Source organism: Nanorana parkeri, unplaced genomic scaffold (genome assembly GCF_000935625.1).
Source record: "Nanorana parkeri isolate BGI_ZX_2015 unplaced genomic scaffold, ASM93562v1 scaffold782, whole genome shotgun sequence".
NCBI classification, from domain to species: Eukaryota; Metazoa; Chordata; class Amphibia; order Anura; family Dicroglossidae; genus Nanorana; species Nanorana parkeri.
Genome location: NW_017307050.1, coordinates 557874 through 576751, shown reverse-complemented (window position 1 = coordinate 576751; position 18878 = coordinate 557874). Strand labels below are relative to the sequence as shown.

The following is an 18878-nucleotide window of genomic DNA, read 5'->3' as shown; positions in this document are numbered from 1 at the left end:
CAGAGGGAGGTCTCACTCTGACCGGTAGTGCTGCCAGGAAGCATAGAGCCGACTTCCCGGCCAATCAAGAAGCCCGGCGACAAGTATATCTTTTATATTTTGCACCCTAGATCATAATAAGCACTTAACCCTTGCAGTGCATGGGTAGTTCTCCTTTAAGTTGGCCATACACCTATAGAGTATCTGCAGATTTTCTATGGTCAGATGGAAAAAGTGCAACAGATTCCTCCATCTACACTAAACTGTGTGGCTGGAGGAATCTCCCGCTGGGCCAAGCTTCAGTATCTTGCTAGTTGGCCCCGCTGGCTCTCAAAATACCTGAACAATGCCTGCATCCAATCAGATTGTTCAGGTATATTGAGAACGAGCAGGGCCGACTAGCAAGATACTGAAGCTTGGCCCAGTGGGAGATTCCTCCATCCACACAGTTTAGTGTAGACCCCTCCTGGCCCAGTAAATTGCATTCCCTGCCCCTTTGTGAGATGTAGCTGTGGGGCAGGGAATGTGCCCCTTCATAACTGATTGGGCTGGCAGGGGTGTCAGTCACAGTTTTTTGTGGGCTTGGGTAAACTCTGGTGAACTGGTTGCCCACCACACCCAAAATTGGCCACAGGCAATCTTTTAAAACCTTTTACCACTCATCAATTAAGTGTTATCAGTGATCGATGGCCCTGAAATAATTGCTTGCACCCTTATGTTCGTGATATGTGCGGCGTAATGGGCGCAATCGTCATTTTTGCACGTAGGCGCACACGACACATGTTTGTGCGTGTATGTGGGGGTGGGGGACTTTAAAATGTTTCTGGTATTTTTGTGACTATTTTTGGTTTGTTTTTACACTCAACTTTATTGTTATCACATAGGGGAAAAAGAAGCCCCCTATGTGATCAAATTACAGTGACAGGTCATCTTTATGGAGACATCGGGGGTCTCTAAGACCCCTAATGTCAACTAGGGACCCCCAAAGAAGCTGATGAAGCAGAGACCTCTGTAGCCGGAGGGTGGCAGCTGAATGCGGAAGTGATGTGATAAACACCACTTCCACACTCACAACACTGGATGGGAGATCGTGTACTGAACTCCCTGCACAGAGCCACAGTGCCGGTCCCGGTCTACAGACGCCGGACCGCTTGCTTGTAAACAGCCATTGTTGGCTGTTTCAAATTTTGACAGTTTCCCGCCTGTATGCGCCAGGTGGCACGCATGAGCGGGCACAAAGGATGTTTTACGACGGCCACCCGCATCTACAAGGCTACCGGTCGTTTTGCTACGCTTAGCGGATGGGAGGTGGTTCATATTTTTTTCTGGAGTTCTTCTTTAAAGAGGATTGTACAACCACATGGCAATATGTGTGGGGAGTTAAAGGGCCCATTCACACCAGCAGGCTGTGTTAAACACATAAGGGGTTATTCACAAAGGAGCCGAAGGATCCAGCCGCAGCTTTGGCTGATCCTTCGGCTCTCTTCGGCCGTCTAAGCCTTTTGGTTCAGTAGAACCGAAGGGCTGCTGTACGGGCTATTCACTATAAACCATACAGCAGCCGAGCCGAAGACTCTAGCAGGTGGCGGCCAATAGGAAACAGTTGGGCCAATTGTTACTGCACAATTGTTTTTATTATTATTTTTTTCTGAAATATCTTTATTTTTAATGTCAGTTTATTTACATTTTTTAAAAACATTTTAACCTTTTTTTGTTGTTCTATTTTCTATTCTGCTCGGCACCACGGTGGTACGGAGCAGAAAAGCCAAGCCGAATGCCGCTCGGCAGAATTCGTCTATTCACTCACTGCCGTTTGGCCCCTATGTGAGATGTTGGATCGGCTGAGTCGAAGTCCTTTTGCAGAGCATGTTCGGCTGACCAAAGGTGGCCGATGTAAGGCTGAAATCAGCTGCATTAAGCTGGAGTGAATAGCCGAACGTAGTTTGGCTCTGTTCACTTTGGCTCGGTTATTCACTCGGCTGCCTCCGGCAGTTTAGTGATTAACCCCCAAAGTGCTGGTATACGTTGACAAGCACACTGCTGATTAACTGATCCCAGCTTTTCACACTGTTTACTATTGTTTTCCTAAGTGACATTTCATTATGTCCTCTTGGCACTGCGCGGTGCAATGCAGTTGTAGGGCGTCACATCATGCAGCGCTGAAAATAAATACTGCATACCATACTTTTTTCAATACACATTACCACGATATGGCGTGAACTGTGCCCATTTAAAACAAGCACATTGCCTTGTCTATGCACTTGGGCTGTACCTGACCTAACGCTTCTGGTGTGAATGGACCCTCATATATACAACAAACATAAAGGCATGCATACCAGGCACATATGCCATGTATGTAAGTTTTCCATAGAGAAGAACTACCCTGACACCATGCAAGACAACGTTTCATAATTTACACACAAATGACACCATCAGACTGGTCACGTGATCGTGACATCATAAAAAGTCAGTCTTTGCCCATGCCATGCCCTGAACCCTAGTAAGTGGGCGGCTCCCGCTTTTCGTGACCCCGCCCATTCTGGCAGCCTCTCTCGTGTGAATGGCTGCAGTTTGAATCTGCAGGAAAGGGGAGGAGACGAGCGGCAATGTGCTGAAAGCAACACGGAAAGCGGCGGCCCAGGTCCTCTGCATATTCCTGTACCGGCCCATAGACAAAGCCGGTGATGTGTCTCTTGTCCTTCAATGTACACACAGCGGGGACAGCGTGCTGCAGAGCCCGGCGGCACAGGGACACACACTGAGCGCTGGGGGGACAGGTCCATTGAAGTGCCCCCGGCATCCCTTTAGGTGTGCACACTTCTTACTCGTCCCATTGTGTCAGCCGAGCTCGCATCCTGTACGGTGGTTTTTCAGCAGCCAGCTTACAAAGCTGGTGATGTAGACCAAGGTGGTGTGCGTTTTATCTGCATGCTAACGCACTGCAGCACTTTGCCGCATAAAAGTTAGGTCTTGTTCACAGCAAGTGCGGAGCAGTTATAGAATGCATCAAAAATGCATCAATGGTATTTTGGGCTCTTGTTCACGTCACAACAAAAAATGCAGCATGCCCTAATTTTTCTGCTCTGGAATACATCGAAACGCATGCAAATGCACGGAAAGCCCATGTTAGGCTTAAAATAAAAATGGACCGGAACACGGCAAAATGCACTGTATATGCAGAAACTCATGCGGAGTTGGCGTGAACAAGCCCCTAAAGTTGGACTGAAGCCAACATTTTTGTATTTGTTTTGGACAGAGTAAGAGAGGGTTATAAACAGCTTTTTTTATTCCACTCTGTATCCCACTGGGGAGATTTCTTTTCACTTCCTGTCCTATAGCCACAACAGGAAGTGATGGAAAGTTACAAAATGTCAAGAAGGGAACTTGGTAAAGAACAGCGAACGGACTGGGCTCATATAAAGTGCACCAGTACCGTGATACTTCTGTGCTATGCCAGCAGGAAGTGTTTAAAGTATTTGCATAACCAGACACTTAAATCTCTTGTACTCCATGTGATTTCACTTCTCATTGGCTCAGGGGCAGTGCAGGCTACTTCTCATTGGCTCAGGGGCAGTGCAGGCTACTTCTCATTAGCACATGGGCAGCACAGGCTACTTCTTATTGGGTCAGGGGCAGTGCACGCTACTTCTCATTGGGTCAGGGGCAGTGCAGGCTACTTCTCATTGGGTCAGGGGCAGTGCAGGCTACTTCTCATTGGCTTAGGGGCAGTGCCGACTACTCATTAGCACATGGGCAGTGCAGGCTACTTCTCATTGGCTCAGGGGCAGTGCAGGCTACTTCTCATTAGCACATGGGCAGCACAGGCTACTTCTTATTGGGTCAGGGGCAGTGCAGGCTACTTCTCATTGGCTTAGGGGCAGTGCTGACTACTCATTAGCACATGGGCAGTGCAGGCTACTTCTCATTGGCTCAGGGGCAGTGCAGGCTACTTCTCATTGGCTCAGAGGCAGTGCAGGCTACTTCTCATTAGCACATGGGCAATGGAGGCTAAAATATCAGTTTGCTGCCCCATTCCCGCCATCGCTTTTTAGTATCATGCATCACTTCACACGCTGCTGCATGCGTTATATGAATTTGTGCAATTATAAACACAAAACTGTGAACTTTGTGTAGCTTGAAGCTCAAAGTTCCAAACCGCTTAACTAGCAAAAATCCCATGCTTTTAAATTGTGCCTGTTCACATATGAGCACTCAGCAGGGGTGTATCTATGGAAAATAGTGCCTATGGCAAGCACTGAAATTGTGCCCCTGAACAAACCTCTCATGTACATGCATGCACTATACTGGCCCTGACATACGTATATAGATGACCTGCCAATGAAGTGGCCATCTGTACAATGTATTTATTGTACTATAGCAAAGATGACACTGAGAAGTAGTATGAACTGCTCCCAACCCAATGACAAGTAGTATGCACTGCCTCTTGGCCAATGAGAAGTAGCCCGCACTGTCCTTGAGCCAATGAGAAGTAGTATGCGCTGAGCCAATGAGAAATAGCCTACAATGATTTTTAGACATTGAGAAGTATTATGCACTGCTCCTGACCCAATGAGAAGTAATCTTCACTGCCTCTTTGCCAAGAAGAAGTAGCCTGAAGTGCCCCTGAGCCAAACAGATAAAGCCAGCAATGACTCTAAGGCAATGAGAAGTAATAGCCACTGCCCCAATAAGAAGTAGCCTGAACCAATGAGAAATAGCCTACAATGATTCTTAGCCAATGAGAAGCAGCCTGCACTGCCCTTAAGCTAATGAGAAGTAGCATGCTCTCCTCCTGACCCAATAAGAAGTAGCCCGCACTGCCCCTGTGCCAATGAGAAGTAGCCTGACCTGCCCCTCAGCCAATGAGAAGTAGTCCGCAGCGCCCGAGCCCGCGCCCCCCAGCGCTCAGCAGGGAGAAGCACAGACACGTCTATAGGGACGCCAGGGATGCCGGTCTGACTGCACGAACGTCTGTAGCGGAGACAGGAGAGCCCTCTTCCCCATTCCTTTCTTCTACGTCAGCCGCCCATAGTACTCCGAGAGCAGAGCGGGGCCGACCGGGTGACAGCGGGGCTCAGCGCTCTGGGTCACTTCAGGCTAGTTGTGTGATCGGGGCAGTGATGAGCAGCAACGTGGACTGTACCATTGTGTCCGGCTCCTTTGTCATTGGCTACCTGCAGACACAATGAGGGATGGCACACTGATCCCCGCTGGCGATGCCACCTGCCCATCCCGGGAACACTGATCAGCTCCGGGCTGGGTACCAAGTCCGCTCAGCTTGTCAGGTGCTGTGGTGATCAGATGGTGCTAGTTACCTGCACGAGTCGCCGAGTCCTATAGGAGGCACACAGTCCTGCAGCTTACTGTAGCTTTGATCTGAACACGGGTGTGATGGAAGGCGCTGCCGGCTCGGTGAAAGCCAGGTCTGGATCTAGAAGTGCTGGCAAGGGCAGCTGTGATGGCGGAGTCGCCAGTCCTAGCCCGGGGTGCCTCGGACTGACCGTATGTGGGCGCAGCTCACCGCCCGGCCCGGACTTCCAACCGCAGTACAAGTTGGACGACTTTGACACTGTGGCCACCGTGGGTGAGTTTTCCACATGTGCTTCTGTTGTCATGCTGATCACACATTGTACAATCTGATTGTAAGTTCTCCTGTAAGAGTGACACACGTTGTACAATCTGATTGTAAGATCTCCTGTAAGAGTGACACACGTACAATCTGATTGTAAGTTCTCCTGTAAGAGTGACACACACTGTACAATCTGATTGTAAGATATCCTGTAAGAGTGACACACACTGTACAATCTGATTGTAAGATCTCCTGTAAGAGTGACACACACTGTACAATCTGATTGTAAGTTCTCCTGTAAGAGTGACACACACTGTACAATCTGATTGTAAGATCTCCTGTAAGAGTGACACACACTGTACAATCTGATTGTACGATCTCCTGTAAAGGTGCCCATACACTGCTCGATTCACGTACGAGAATCGCGGGAAATCCTGCGACTCGACGATAATCGAGCAGTGTGAACGAAGACGTGCGACCGTTTCTACTGTACGGTCACACGTCTTTTGTCTAAGGAGCACGCTAGAAAACCAGCCGAGAATCGTACGATTTTCGGCTGGTTTGAACGGTGCTCGGGAGACAAATGCCGAACGGGCCGGTGTGCGCACGCGCACTGCCCGTTCAGCATTGCGGTCATCGGAAGCCCGCCCCTCAGGGGGACGGGCTTGCGATGATCGAGAGTACGATCTGCCTGTCCAAGATGGGCAGATCGTACGTTTTTTTTAATTACTTTACAACCATCGCAAGACTAAGGTCACCTTTAGAGTGACACACGCTGTACAATCTGATTGTAAGATCTCCTGTAAGAGTGACACGTTGTACAATCTGATTGTAAGTTCTCCTGTAAGAGTGACACACGTTGTGCAATCTGATTGTGACAGAGCACCCTTCCTTTGTATTCCTCTTAAAGGGGAAGCCCACCCTTTGCTTTTTTTTAACCTCTCTTACCTGTGTCCTCAAGTCACCTGTCTAGTGAATCTAGTGTTGTCTCGGGTCTTGTATCGCCATCTTGTTCCTCCTCCATTATTGGGTGGCAGCTGCCCCCTGATGAAGTGTGTCAGGTCAGGCTGTATGTTCTCGCTCTTGCAGCCTCCCTGGATATAGAACGGTGACCTCCCACCCAGGAGCAGGAAACGTCATTGTTACCTGGACCCCCCCCACATAATAAAACATTATACAAAGGAAAGACTGAAGGTTCACTTTAAGAGCTCTCAGTGGGTGGGCTCTTGGGAGGAGTTATGCAAATACCAAAATGACTTGAAGAGTGGGTGTTCCTTGGCATGCAGACCGCCCACTCATGATCCTGAGCATCTCTGATTGAAAGAGCTGAAATCCAATGAATGGAAGGGGGCGGGACAGTAAGGATGGGGAGGAGATATACAGTCTACCCAAGATGATGCTGCACTTCTGTGGCCAGGAAATGAGGTGGGCTCAATCTGACAGGACAGGAAGTGAAGGGAAAGCACCTGAGCAAGGGGGAGGCCATTTATAGAACGCCTGGGGGATGCTGTTCTCACTAGCTCCCCTAGATGGCGCTGACGAGTATAGGGAATTCCTATACTGTATTAGTATATTCCTATACTCAGCAGCGCCATCTAGGGATGCTGGTGGCTTATCAACGTTTATAAATATCGCCCTAGGGCAGGGGTGGCAAACTCAAATTCATCGGGGGCCACATCAGCAGTATGGTTACCCTCAAAGGGCCGGTTGTATAGGACTATGCATCTACTCTTTATTATCATAAATAGTTGCCTCTGCATTCAGTTTCTACTGGTTTTATAAACTGCGCGTTTATTCGCGTGGGGCTGGTTTTATTTTTTTCTGTTTTTATTCACTTTATAAAAAATGTTCATTTGTTTTATTATTTTTACTTAATCACCTTTTTATTTTTTACATTTTTATTTAGTTGCATTTTTAATTAATAATATTTTTTTTACTTTTTTCTTTTTAACTATTTAAAAAAAAAAAACTTTTTATTGTATTGCTATCACACAGGGAATAATAATCCCCTGTGTAATAGCATTTGGAGGTGACAGGTACTCTTTATTGACCCTGTCACCTCCAACACAGGAGTTCTAGCATAGCACTGTTGCTAGAACTCCTGTGAGGCTGGGGGAGGTGACAGAGCCTGTCTCAGCTCCACCGTCCGGCTTCGTCACTGCTCCACGCCCCTCGCTCCGTCACGGCTCCACGCCCCTCGCTCCGTCACGGCTCCACGCCCCTCGCTCAGTCACGCCCTCTGCTCCGTCCCCATCTCATTCAACGCTTCGTCCCCGCCCCCCGCTTCGTCACAGCACCACGCCCCTCGCTCCGTCACGCCCTCTGCTCCGTCCCCATCTCATTCAGCGCTCCGTCCCCGCCCCCCGCTCTCGGCGCTCCACGCCCCCCCCGCTCGTAGCGTGGCTCTCGGCGCTCAAAGAAAGCCAGCCCTGCTACTTGTCCGTAGCAGGGCTAAAACAGTGCAAAAACCACTTGCCCGGCGCCCGGAACTACATGTCCCGGGCGTCGGGCGATACGAATTCCACACCCCTGCGCTGTGCGGGCCACATTACAAGGTCCGGCGGGCCGGATTCGGCCCGCGGGCCTTGTGTTTGCCACCCCTGCCCTAGGGTTTCCATTATGTTCAATGGTGCCCAGTCACACCTGAGCGCGGTGTCGCTTGAAGCTTGAGAAAGTACGTGTTTTTTGGGGGCAGAGTCCCTCCAATGGGAGCGTCTAGAAGAGAACTTTGGCCCAACCTTTTTTGGCCATAGTTCTCTTTAGGGTCACAAGAAGACATTTACTGTGTCCTCCTCTGGTGACCCAAAACTCAGCATATAGTAGGCTATTCCCCGCTAGATTCTGGCAGTGCAGATCAGTGCTGCGTCGGCAAAGATCCTGACAATATTGTCGGGATGCACCCTGCCAGCTGATTGACAGCCGGCTCGACCTCTCTATTATTGTTATTGTTATTATTATTATTAATAATAAAGCATAAATAAACAATAATAAATGCTGAAGCCTGAAACGTGGCAAAACAACTGGAAAAACAAACAAAGACACTTAGCTCAAGTGTAAGGCTAATTGGAGACAGATGATGATATCAAAACAGGGGCTCTAACCATTACTCATTCTATCCAAAATGAAAAACAAAAGACTTTTTTTGGATATACTTTATCACATTTCATGTTGTATCTAGAAAACATTTGCAGAGCCGTTCCTTCTGTGAAAATCGGACTTTTGCGTTCATCCCCCATTATGACCACTAGATGGAGCTGAGGAGCATAGGACATTCCTGTACTCTCACATCCCATCTAGTGGCCATAATGCGTTATGAATGTACAAGTCCGATTTTCGCACAATGAACAGCTCTGCAAATGTTTTAGATGTTTAGTATAAAAATGAAGCTGTTGCCTCCAGTAGCCGATCACGGGCTGGTTGTGTTTTTCTAATGCATTTAAGAAATGACGGGAGATGTCTGATTGGTTGCAGTAGGCATCAGCTCTGCTTTTTTTTTCCCTGTAGTATTTATAGATGAGCTCTTGGCAGATGAAGAATGCTGTGGTTTGCAATTAGATGTTTAGCCATTCAGGTATGCTCTTATTTTGTGCAGTGGTTGGATACGGCTGTGTATGCGTCTTTGTTTAGACTTTTTATATCTGCGTAGCACGTTTGCTTTTTTTGGCGCGACGTGTAAGAAGGTAGAATGGGCTGAAGAAAGCAGCTGATTGGTTACTATGGGCAACTGCTCCAGATTCTGTCTGCTCCAGTTTTGATACATTCCCCTAATACCTCACCAAAGACGCCCACTGGGACTTGTAGTTCCCTCCAGACTGTAAAGCTGAGAAGATCATATAGGCTGCCTTTCCTAACCTGACTATGAAAATGCTACTTGCCTGGCTGTCTAAGGTTTCAACGCTTTCTGAGCCAGCAAAGCCAGAATGCATCTGTGTAATTGTTCTGGGACGGTGACGCTAAGGGGCTGATCTTCACAGTGTTCGCCCAGCAAATAACTGAGTGAACGATCCCAGATGGCAAGCAATTGTGGTGCAAGTTTGAAAATGACTTGCTATACTATTGCAGACTTGCCAAGCTTCACAATTTTGTTGCACAATTACAGCAAGTCTGCATTGCAAGTCTCCAGATCAACGTGCTTTGCAAACACGCTATACACTTGCAGAGCTCTTGCTAAGACCTGCAGGTCTCTTGCTGTAGATTTGCCAAGCACATTTGCTACAAATTCGAAAGTGTCAACTAGAACTTGTGCTGCGAGTGTTCTGCAAGTCTACAACTTGCCAGGAATGTGTGTAGCAAGTTAACAAGAATTACAATTTAACCCTGGCACAAGTTTGTGGCACGTTATCCTTGCTATCTGGGATGTTCACAGATGATTACTGCTGCTAGATTGAGCCGAGGAGCATAGGGCATACCAATGCTCCATCTAGTGGCAGTAATGGACTGCCACTCAGCTATAGGCTAGGCCAAGGGCAAACTTACGCTAGTCCAGGGGTAGCCAAACTCCGGCACTCCAGCTGTGGTGGAACCTCAAATCCCATAAGGCATTGCATAATTCTCACAGCCACAGACATGACTCCCGAAGAGAGATGCATCATGGGATTTGTAGTTTCACCACAGCTTGAGAGCCGGGAGGTTTGCTACCCTTGCGCTAGGTGAACGTGTTAAAACTCGGCCCTAAGGTGCAACAAATCACCAGCGGCTGGTCCGTGTCCAGTATATGGCCAAATTTCATCATACAGACAATTTTGTAGCAGAGGTTAATCGCTGCTACAGATCGCTAATGGAGGCGATTAACAGTGTTTTGTAGCTAGCAGTTTAACCCCTCGCGTTACTATGAATTAATCGCTACAAATCGATTATTTGTTCCTGCTACAAGCTAAACCAGCATTTCAATCATGGCACCCTTTATAAAAAGTCTTGAGGCACCCCAAACCACAAAGTAAAAAAAAAAGTAAATGTAAACAACAACGTCTGGCACCTCCAAAATCCATACCAGACCCTTATCCCAGATAGGGGTCTGGTATGAATTTTAGGGGGGGGGGGGGGGGGCATGTAAAACCTACAAAAAAAGGGCTTCTCCCACACGAGATCTCCCCTTTTACATCAGAGCCCCCTTCAATATCACAGTTCCCCCTTCACATCAGAAGAATGCCTGCACCATTGAAAGGCATGACGCTGTGCAAAAATTTTGAGGCATCCCTAAGGAGGGTAGAAGGCACCCCTAGGTGCCCAAGATGGCACCTTGGTTGAGAAAGGCTGAGCTAGACTGGTGATACAGCATTGGGTTCAAGTGTCGGAGCTAAGCCCATAGGGGGAAATGAAGAGCGATTGGCGTTTGCGACCTGAAACGATGCTGCTCAAACTCAATCACACATCGCTAAAGAATCAGCCGGTTAGCCATTCTGTAAACAAATAATTGTGATTTTTTTTTTTTTAAGACAAATGGCTGAAAAGTGAGCAGTTTAGCTATCAAATTGTTAGAGAGGAATCTCGCTAAAAAAATGCGGAGGATCACCATGAATAAATGACCCGCCTGACATCATCTTTATCCTCGTAGACACGGCCAAACCTTTTTATTATTTTTTGCCGGCTCTAACTTGACTACAAACAAAAGCTGATGCAAATGATTTCTATTCTTGTCTGTGCGTTATTAGTAACCGTGACCGCGTGGTAAAGTTTATGACATGTCCACACCTGTACTAACAGAACCAGCGCCAGCAGATAAATATGTCGCTCACCTGATGGGAACTGCCTTACCTGCTGTAATATTTATCATTCTGTTCAACCAGTCTGGAGGTTCCCTCGCCCACGTCAACATGTCAGCTTTATATAGGGCAGGGGTGAGCAAACTCCAGCTGTGGTGAAACTACAAATCCCATGCACCTGTCTTTGGGAGTAGTGCCTGTAGCTGTGAGAATCTTGCAGTGCCTTATGGGATTTGTGGTTCTACGACAGCTGGAGGGCCGCAGTTTGCCCCCCCCCTGATATAGGGAAACAAAGGTGCAAAGGGGAGTTCCCTTCAGCAAGCAGTCAGAAGCCATCTTGTTTAGATCTGGCTTTAGTTAGAGAAGTGACAGTTAAACATCACAAGGTAAAAATGAATAGCCCATTAACCCCTTGCTGCTGGGGGGGGGGAGCCTTTTAAGTGGGGAGAGGCTCCTGATCACAGAACCACTGTGATTGGCTGCGCAGTGATGATGTAACCTGGAGTCGGTAGGTAGTTGACTGTGAGCTGTCGGTGACAGCTTGGTCACTGTTCTGGGGGTGGCAATTGAGCGTGCCACCAGAGCAACATGGTAACGAAGAATCACCAGCAGACTGATGATTAATGTATAAAAATCTTCTTTATTCCCGCATCATGTCACATCTCACAGCGCAACATTTCGGGGCCACGCAGGATCCCCTTCATCAGGCTTAACATGAGGGCAACACAGTCACATATATATGTGCGTCAGGTGGGAACTAAGGCTTACCCACCATCTAAGGATTTCTGTGGGATGCGGCAAAAAATGTGGCAGTGGAAATGATGTGCTGCTCTGCAAGAGATGATTGGAAGATAATATGAAGACAGATTCTGGTACTGGCCTTAGTATAATATGTTTAAAACTGCCCGACCAAGCCACCTTTAGTATTAACTCCTAATCTTTTTTTCAATAATAAATCCAGATCAAAAAACTATACATTGCCCAGCAAAGCATTGCTTTCTGCCCACACACTACAGTCATCATGTTTCCACGCTGCTTCAACTCTCTCAGCTCGGCTTCCCTGAACTTCCTGTTCAGTACAAGATCACAAGAGTTAGTCCAGTCTCCCAGCAGCTGTCTACTTAGCTTGGAGAAGAGGAGTGCAGGAAGGAGAGTGTCTTTCCTGGCTGTGCCTGTTTGTGGAAACACACAACTTACTAACACACAAGGATGGCTCCATCCAACCCTTCAAGGGAAAGCAGCCACTCTTAAGGTGCCCATACACTTTACAACCATCGCAAGACCTTAGTCTTGCGATGGTTGTAAAGTAATTTAAAAAACGTACGCTCTGCCCATCTTGGACAGGCAGATCGTACTTGCGATCATCGCAAGCCCGCCCCCCTGAGGGGCGGGCTTACGATGACTGCAATGAGGGGCGGGCTTACTATGACTGCAAACGGGCTGTGTGCGCGTGCGATTCCCGGCAGGTTTTCTAGCCTGCTGGTTCGACGGAAAATGTGCGACCGTAGAAACGGTCGCAGGCCTTCCATACACTGCACGATTCTCGTACGATCGCAGGATATGGGCACCTTAAAACAGAATATCGGGCCCTCTGATCAGAGGATCAGCTGAGTTTTCAGGAAACTAAAACTTTTATACATCAAGGAGCAGCACCCATTTAAAGGGGTTTCATCAGCATTTGAAATGGCTTAAAAACATTTCCAGTTATGGGCTTCTCTTGAGATGGCCATGCACATAGTGACTTGTGATCAATTTCTGTATGAGCGATCACAAACATACGATCCATCATCAATTAAAATATTGAACAATACAGCACACGGTATTGTGCACACAGCAGAAAATATTGATTGAAAATACAATCTATCGGTTATAGAAGTACAGACACTCCTAACCGAGTTCCATTCCCACAACTACTGTGTTTCCCCCGAAAATAAGACACTGTCTTGTATTTTTTTTTGGTCTCAAAAAAAACACACTAGGTCTTATTTTTTTTTAATGTACAACAATCCACACTTATTCATGTACAAAAATATGGTAATCAGGGGCGCCATACCTTTCCAAGAGCAATTTGCTAACCAATCACTGGCCAGAATGAGCACTTTCACTATTGATTCCTCTCAGGCGGAGTGCATTTGGCATCACTCCGTCTGTGACAGAAGCCGGCACTATAGAGGAGGTATCAGCTTATGCGGCTCTGCTCCCTCCGGTGCCGCCTGGCTTACTCTAGCCCTGGCTTCGTTGGCACCGCTGATTCTCTCCTGCGGCTCTTAAAGTTCCCCCTTTATGCCACCACCGGCCCTGAGAATGGTCACAACTAGGTCTTATTTTCGAGGTAGGTCTTATTTTCTGGAAAACAGGGTAGGTTGTTAAGTGAATCGGTCACTAAGTGAGGAATAGAGGAAATCAGGTCTAATATACAGTACATGGCTTAGGTTTGCATGCCGCAAATACCAATGTACAGTACAGTAGTGAATACTGACTGACTGACCAACTGCGGGAACGAGACAAAGACTGAGAAAGGGAGATGTGAGATGAGCTTGACGCAAGTTCTCATACAGTGTACAATTCCAACTGGCCGGAGAGCTGGTTGTAAGTCTGAGCGGTCGTTACACAGCTAGGTTGTTGCTGTAGCTGTATAACTAAAATGATAAGTAAGTAAGTAAGCTGGGTGTACACTGGTTGATTTTGGTATGTACGTTCATATGCAAAATCTCATCAGAACATTCCATAATGCCATCAGAGACGTGACGAACGTTGTTGGGAATTTCGAATGATACAATGTTCGATTTTGGAAATTAATGGAGTTTCCTGAATGAAAATGACATTCACCGTTCATCCAAGAAAACATTTCCATCCTGCTCCTTCAATTTTTTTGTCACTAGGGTTGAGAACGATCATCAATTAGACTTCATTAACTTTCACAAAGTCGTCCGAATATTCTGGAAATGTTTTTTTGGGGGGGCCAAAATTCTATTGCTGTATGGCGAGCTTTGATTGGATCTCCTGACACGCTGAGTTTGATTGATTAGACTCTTAGCATCCCAAGTTCACTAGATCGATCAAACAGAGGCTCTATGTTTTACCATTTTTTCTTCAGTTTGATCGCTTCAGTTGCATCGAATGGTTGATGTGCGTGTGGTCATATTTAATCCTGTGTATAGTAACACTCAGATTGGGAGAGTGAGGGGCAGCACTCCTAGTCTGGAGATAATCTCAATTGCTTTGAACTGTATGGTGACTCCAATAATCTGAAAATGCTTGCAGGAGAGGAGCAGAGGGATGACCTCATTAGTGTTCTGACGCTCCTTCATTGACATGTGCTGGGTATATGGAGTTCACACTGCTATCTCCATGGGAGAAGAGCTCCCCTTGCAGTGGGGCTGCCTTCACACTGCAAGGATTAAATGGCCATCTAGGGCTATGTTGAGTAGTTTTACTTACCTGATTCCCTCCCCCCCAGCACCGGCAGTCAGCACTCTCCTCATCTCCCCTAGGCTCCAGCTTCTGAACTGTCCCTCAGCATTGCAATAGGAATGCACACTAGAGTTGTTTTTGATAATGCAATCAAAGCTTACTTGCAAAAATCCCTTTTATGTAGTGAGTGCTGCCTTCTGTCTGCCCATACCCTTCATCAACTTCCTGGATTCCCAGTGTGCTTTGCATCTCTTTCCCTGCCACTTTATGTGATGTAATCTCAATTTCTCAAGACTCCATATCCCATAATGCATTGCTTCAGGCAAGCAGTGATAATGTTACATTGAAGGAAGTTCAGACATTAAATTGTAGATCAGAGAGCAGGCTTAGTTAGAGTTGTGACTCAAGGAAGTTCACATTTACAGGTCTGAGTGGAATCGTGTCAATGCATTGATGAAGTACATCCTATGGGTATCTTCAGTAAGTACGTTTTACAATTTTCTAGATCGATATGGTTATTAGAGAGTGGGATAGAACTTATGGAAAATCAATAGAGAAATACAGATTTATTTTCTTTTATTAATGTGCACATTTATTGTTTTTTTTTTTTTTTTAAACCTCGGCTAAACCTTTATTTGAATGCGCCTGGAGTTCTCCTACATTATTATTTATTATTATTATTATACAGGATTTATACAATAACAATCCTGTATTAGAATTATGTATGACATAACAAATGTGTATCTGAGGTTGAAATACTGAAGTGACTTGTTTGGAAACCCAGTTATGATTATTGATTAGTTGCTATCTGACATTTGCTTTGTGGTCTCACACACCCATTATCCTCACAATTCCCCAATGGTCTGGCCAAAGCTAAAAATGTATTCGTTATATTAACAACCTTCCATTTAAAAAAAGATGACTCTAAAAAAATTTACTCTTCTGGCTGTTCACCCTGTACACTTGTGTGATTCTCCTGGTTGGGTTGGATATGCTTTTTCTGATAATGTGGGTAAGTTGGTAGCCCATGCAAACAGATATGAACTATGAGGCGAGTGATTTTCACTCAACCTCATAGTTCGAGCTGACGTGTGACAATGAAACTGTCTGCTCAATAGATCGGAAAGTGAGCGAACACACCGTCGCTCGCTCACTTCTCGATCATGTCCCTGCAGAGAGCCGTGACTGTCACTCACGGCTCCCTGCAGGGATTCCTCCCCGCTCCAATCCTCCAGCGCTGACTGGAGGAACGGACGGGGGAAGGGGCGGGTACAGCTGGCTCTGCCTCTAGATAGGCAGAGCCAGCTGTCACTTACTCAGCTGGGTGGATCTCGACCGTAATGTCAGGATCCGTCCCAGCTGCGGCAGTCTCAGTATACCACAAGCTACAGCTCGCGATACACTGAGCTTTGGGACACAGGAGGAGGTTAGTATATGTCCTCCCATGACCCTTAGGAGAACTATGGGGAAAAACACTTATCCCATAGTTCTCCTTTAAAGAGGAACTTCACCCTTATCTTTAAAATGACTACAAAGACATCTTTAGAAATGTTTATTAATGGCAATCTACACACAGATACTTCTAGATAATTGCCGGCTTTTTATTATTTGAATTCCTTATTTTTCTTTTCCTCGCAAGTGGCCATGTTTACTAAGGGCAGATGAATCCATCTCCCTTTACTTCCTGGGACTCTGACACATGTGACTAGAACATGTGACCAAAAGCATGGACACCGGCACATGGTGCTTTTGTTCATACGACGAGGTGGTTGCCATCTGCCGACAACCGCAGCACCCAACTTATCATATTGGAATAGCGGCACCTGAGTGCGGTGGGATATATATGGACTATATCTAGAACATGTGACCATTCACATCAGCTCTGTGGGAAAAATGCCTTTCCCTGAGATATCGTGAAACTTTGTAGTTTACAGCTGAGATTTCCCAGCAATGCACTGCTGATGTAACGCTCCCAGAATGCATCTCTTAGGTACAGGCTACATCACTAATGCCTAAGAGGACCAGGAAGTGAAAAAACAGTAATTGTAAGCAAAAGAAAAATATGTTTATTTAATTAATATATGCGAGATGATTTCATATCAGCATAAAGAGCTGCATGCTGATGTGATTCTTAGTGAAAAGGGGTAAAGGTCTCCTTTAATGCAGTGTATCGCAATGAACCATCTAGGTGTAAATGGGCCCTTGTTAGAGATGTTTTTATAGATGTCTGTGTGCCTGTTGGGGAGATGCTTCCTCACTTCCTGCCGAGGTGAAAGAAAGTGAGGGTACATCCATAATTTAATGATTATCACCAGTACAGAGGGTAAGGGAAAATATTCCATTGCGGACACCAGTTTCTGTGACACTGTCTAAGGTGGTATCACTACTCGCTTTGGGCGGATTTCTTCTCATTTCCTGTAATGCGTTTGGGGCAGGAAGTAAGGGGAAATCTCTGCAGTAACTCAATAAACATCAATCAAAATAGGACAGTGCTTTGAACCGTTCTCTTCTCTATCTAAACCAAACATGTATTTTGTTTGGATTTTCACTCTAAACCCCCCACAAAATTAATTACAAACTCCTCCTTGAATAAAGTGAACCTCTGTGAGCTTTACTCTACAGCTGAAAGCCGAGGAGAACAGCTTGGTTCCTCAGCTTTAATCCTGGACTTTGCAAAGGGAGAAGCTGACAAAGGATGGTGAATTGAGACAGCCTGTCATCGATCAATAAAGGGCTGTAGTCTTTACGACAAATAAAAAGTAGCTGTCTTTGTCAGATGGCGATTAGAGTGCATAGTCTTTGAATCTTCTTTGTATTGGATGAAAACATTTCTATGGCCTGCCTTCTTTCTGGAGGACACATGGTGTGTCAGTGAGGGCAGCCAAACAAAAACAACATGCAGTGGGCCTATTTACTGAATGATGGCAGCTGATGGCTACAGCTGTCACGAGTGCAGGTGTGAAGATCAGGGTTCTCCGTGCCCCTGTTCTATTAATCCTCTCCATGTGTTTTGGAGCTTTTGTCAACTCAGTTTGATCAATGCTACTGAACATTGGGAAAGGGCTTTTTATAATGTGACTCATGCAAAAACGACATTACTTTCTTTGGTCCTTTTTACCTTTTACTTTATCATTTTGGCACCCTCACCATGAGTGGAGAGGATATATGATATTAACTATTTATAAAATACTAAGAATCTGTCCTTCCGGTCCAGAGATTATGCATAATATGTAGAGTCACAGAGCGCCTACTAATTTGTCTTATTTGAGAGTTCATCTTTAGTAAATCAAAGAATGTGCAATACGCCATGCCAATTAGAATTCACCCTTCTTCTGGATAAAGTTGAAATGTACATGCTATGGATAAGAACATGCTGTTTTTTTTTTTTTTTAAGAAATATGACCTATTATGAAACTTTTGACAAATGATTTTATGACTTTGGCCTTTCGTAGTGCTCAGAGGAAGATATTGGTATTCTCTTTGGCAATACACAGCTCAAATCTTGGCTGAATCTGCCGGAATCTGTGCTGTGGGTAGCTCTGACGGCTCCACCCGGATCAACAAACTTTGACAGAGCGAAGGAGGGGGGCAGAAAATTGCCAGCTGAACAGTGACAGCAGCCAGTCAGGATCCCTTAGACCCCTTGGTTAGGTTGTCTGGAAGCCTGTTGTAGGGATCTAAGGAATCCTAAAAGCTTGCATCTTTAATAACTTAAGTTGGCCAATAAAGAGTATCACTTTCTTTCTGTTCCTGAATCCAGAAATGCTCCACTATTTTTACATATTTATTGAATAAATGCATAAAATAGATAATCTATGAGGGGCTGAATTGGCTGTTTAACAAAAATTTATACTTTAGTGTGTGTGTGTGTGTATGTATATATATGTATGTGTGTGTATATATATATTAGGGATGCACCGATACCATTTTTGCAAGTACAGTACTGTTACTTGACCAAGTACTTACAAGTACTGATACATTTTTATTTATTGTCATGTTACAGTTTTTCTAAAACAATATCGACTAATTATTTCAGGACAGTTGTGGAGCACCAGAGCCAGGTCCCAGCTGCAACCTCTGCAACCGGGGTAGTTCTCATGAAAATGCCAAGTATCCTCGGCATTGGTACTCGCAAAGTATTGGTGCATTATATATATATATATAGATAGATAGATAGATATATATACACATACACACACACACACACACACACA

General features: G+C 45.8%; 1 protein-coding gene across 1 annotated transcript in view; it reads left to right on the top strand.

The window, feature by feature from the left end:
* The first annotated feature begins 5274 nt into the window (after window positions 1-5274).
* Window positions 5275-18878, top strand: part of PRKX (protein kinase, X-linked) — a 135879-nt gene continuing 122275 nt past the window's right edge. Inside the window, exon 1 of the mRNA XM_018564790.1 lies at window positions 5275-5563. Within this exon, the coding sequence (XP_018420292.1) occupies window positions 5371-5563 (193 nt within the window). The 5' untranslated portion in view covers window positions 5275-5370. The remainder of the gene's footprint in view (window positions 5564-18878) is intronic.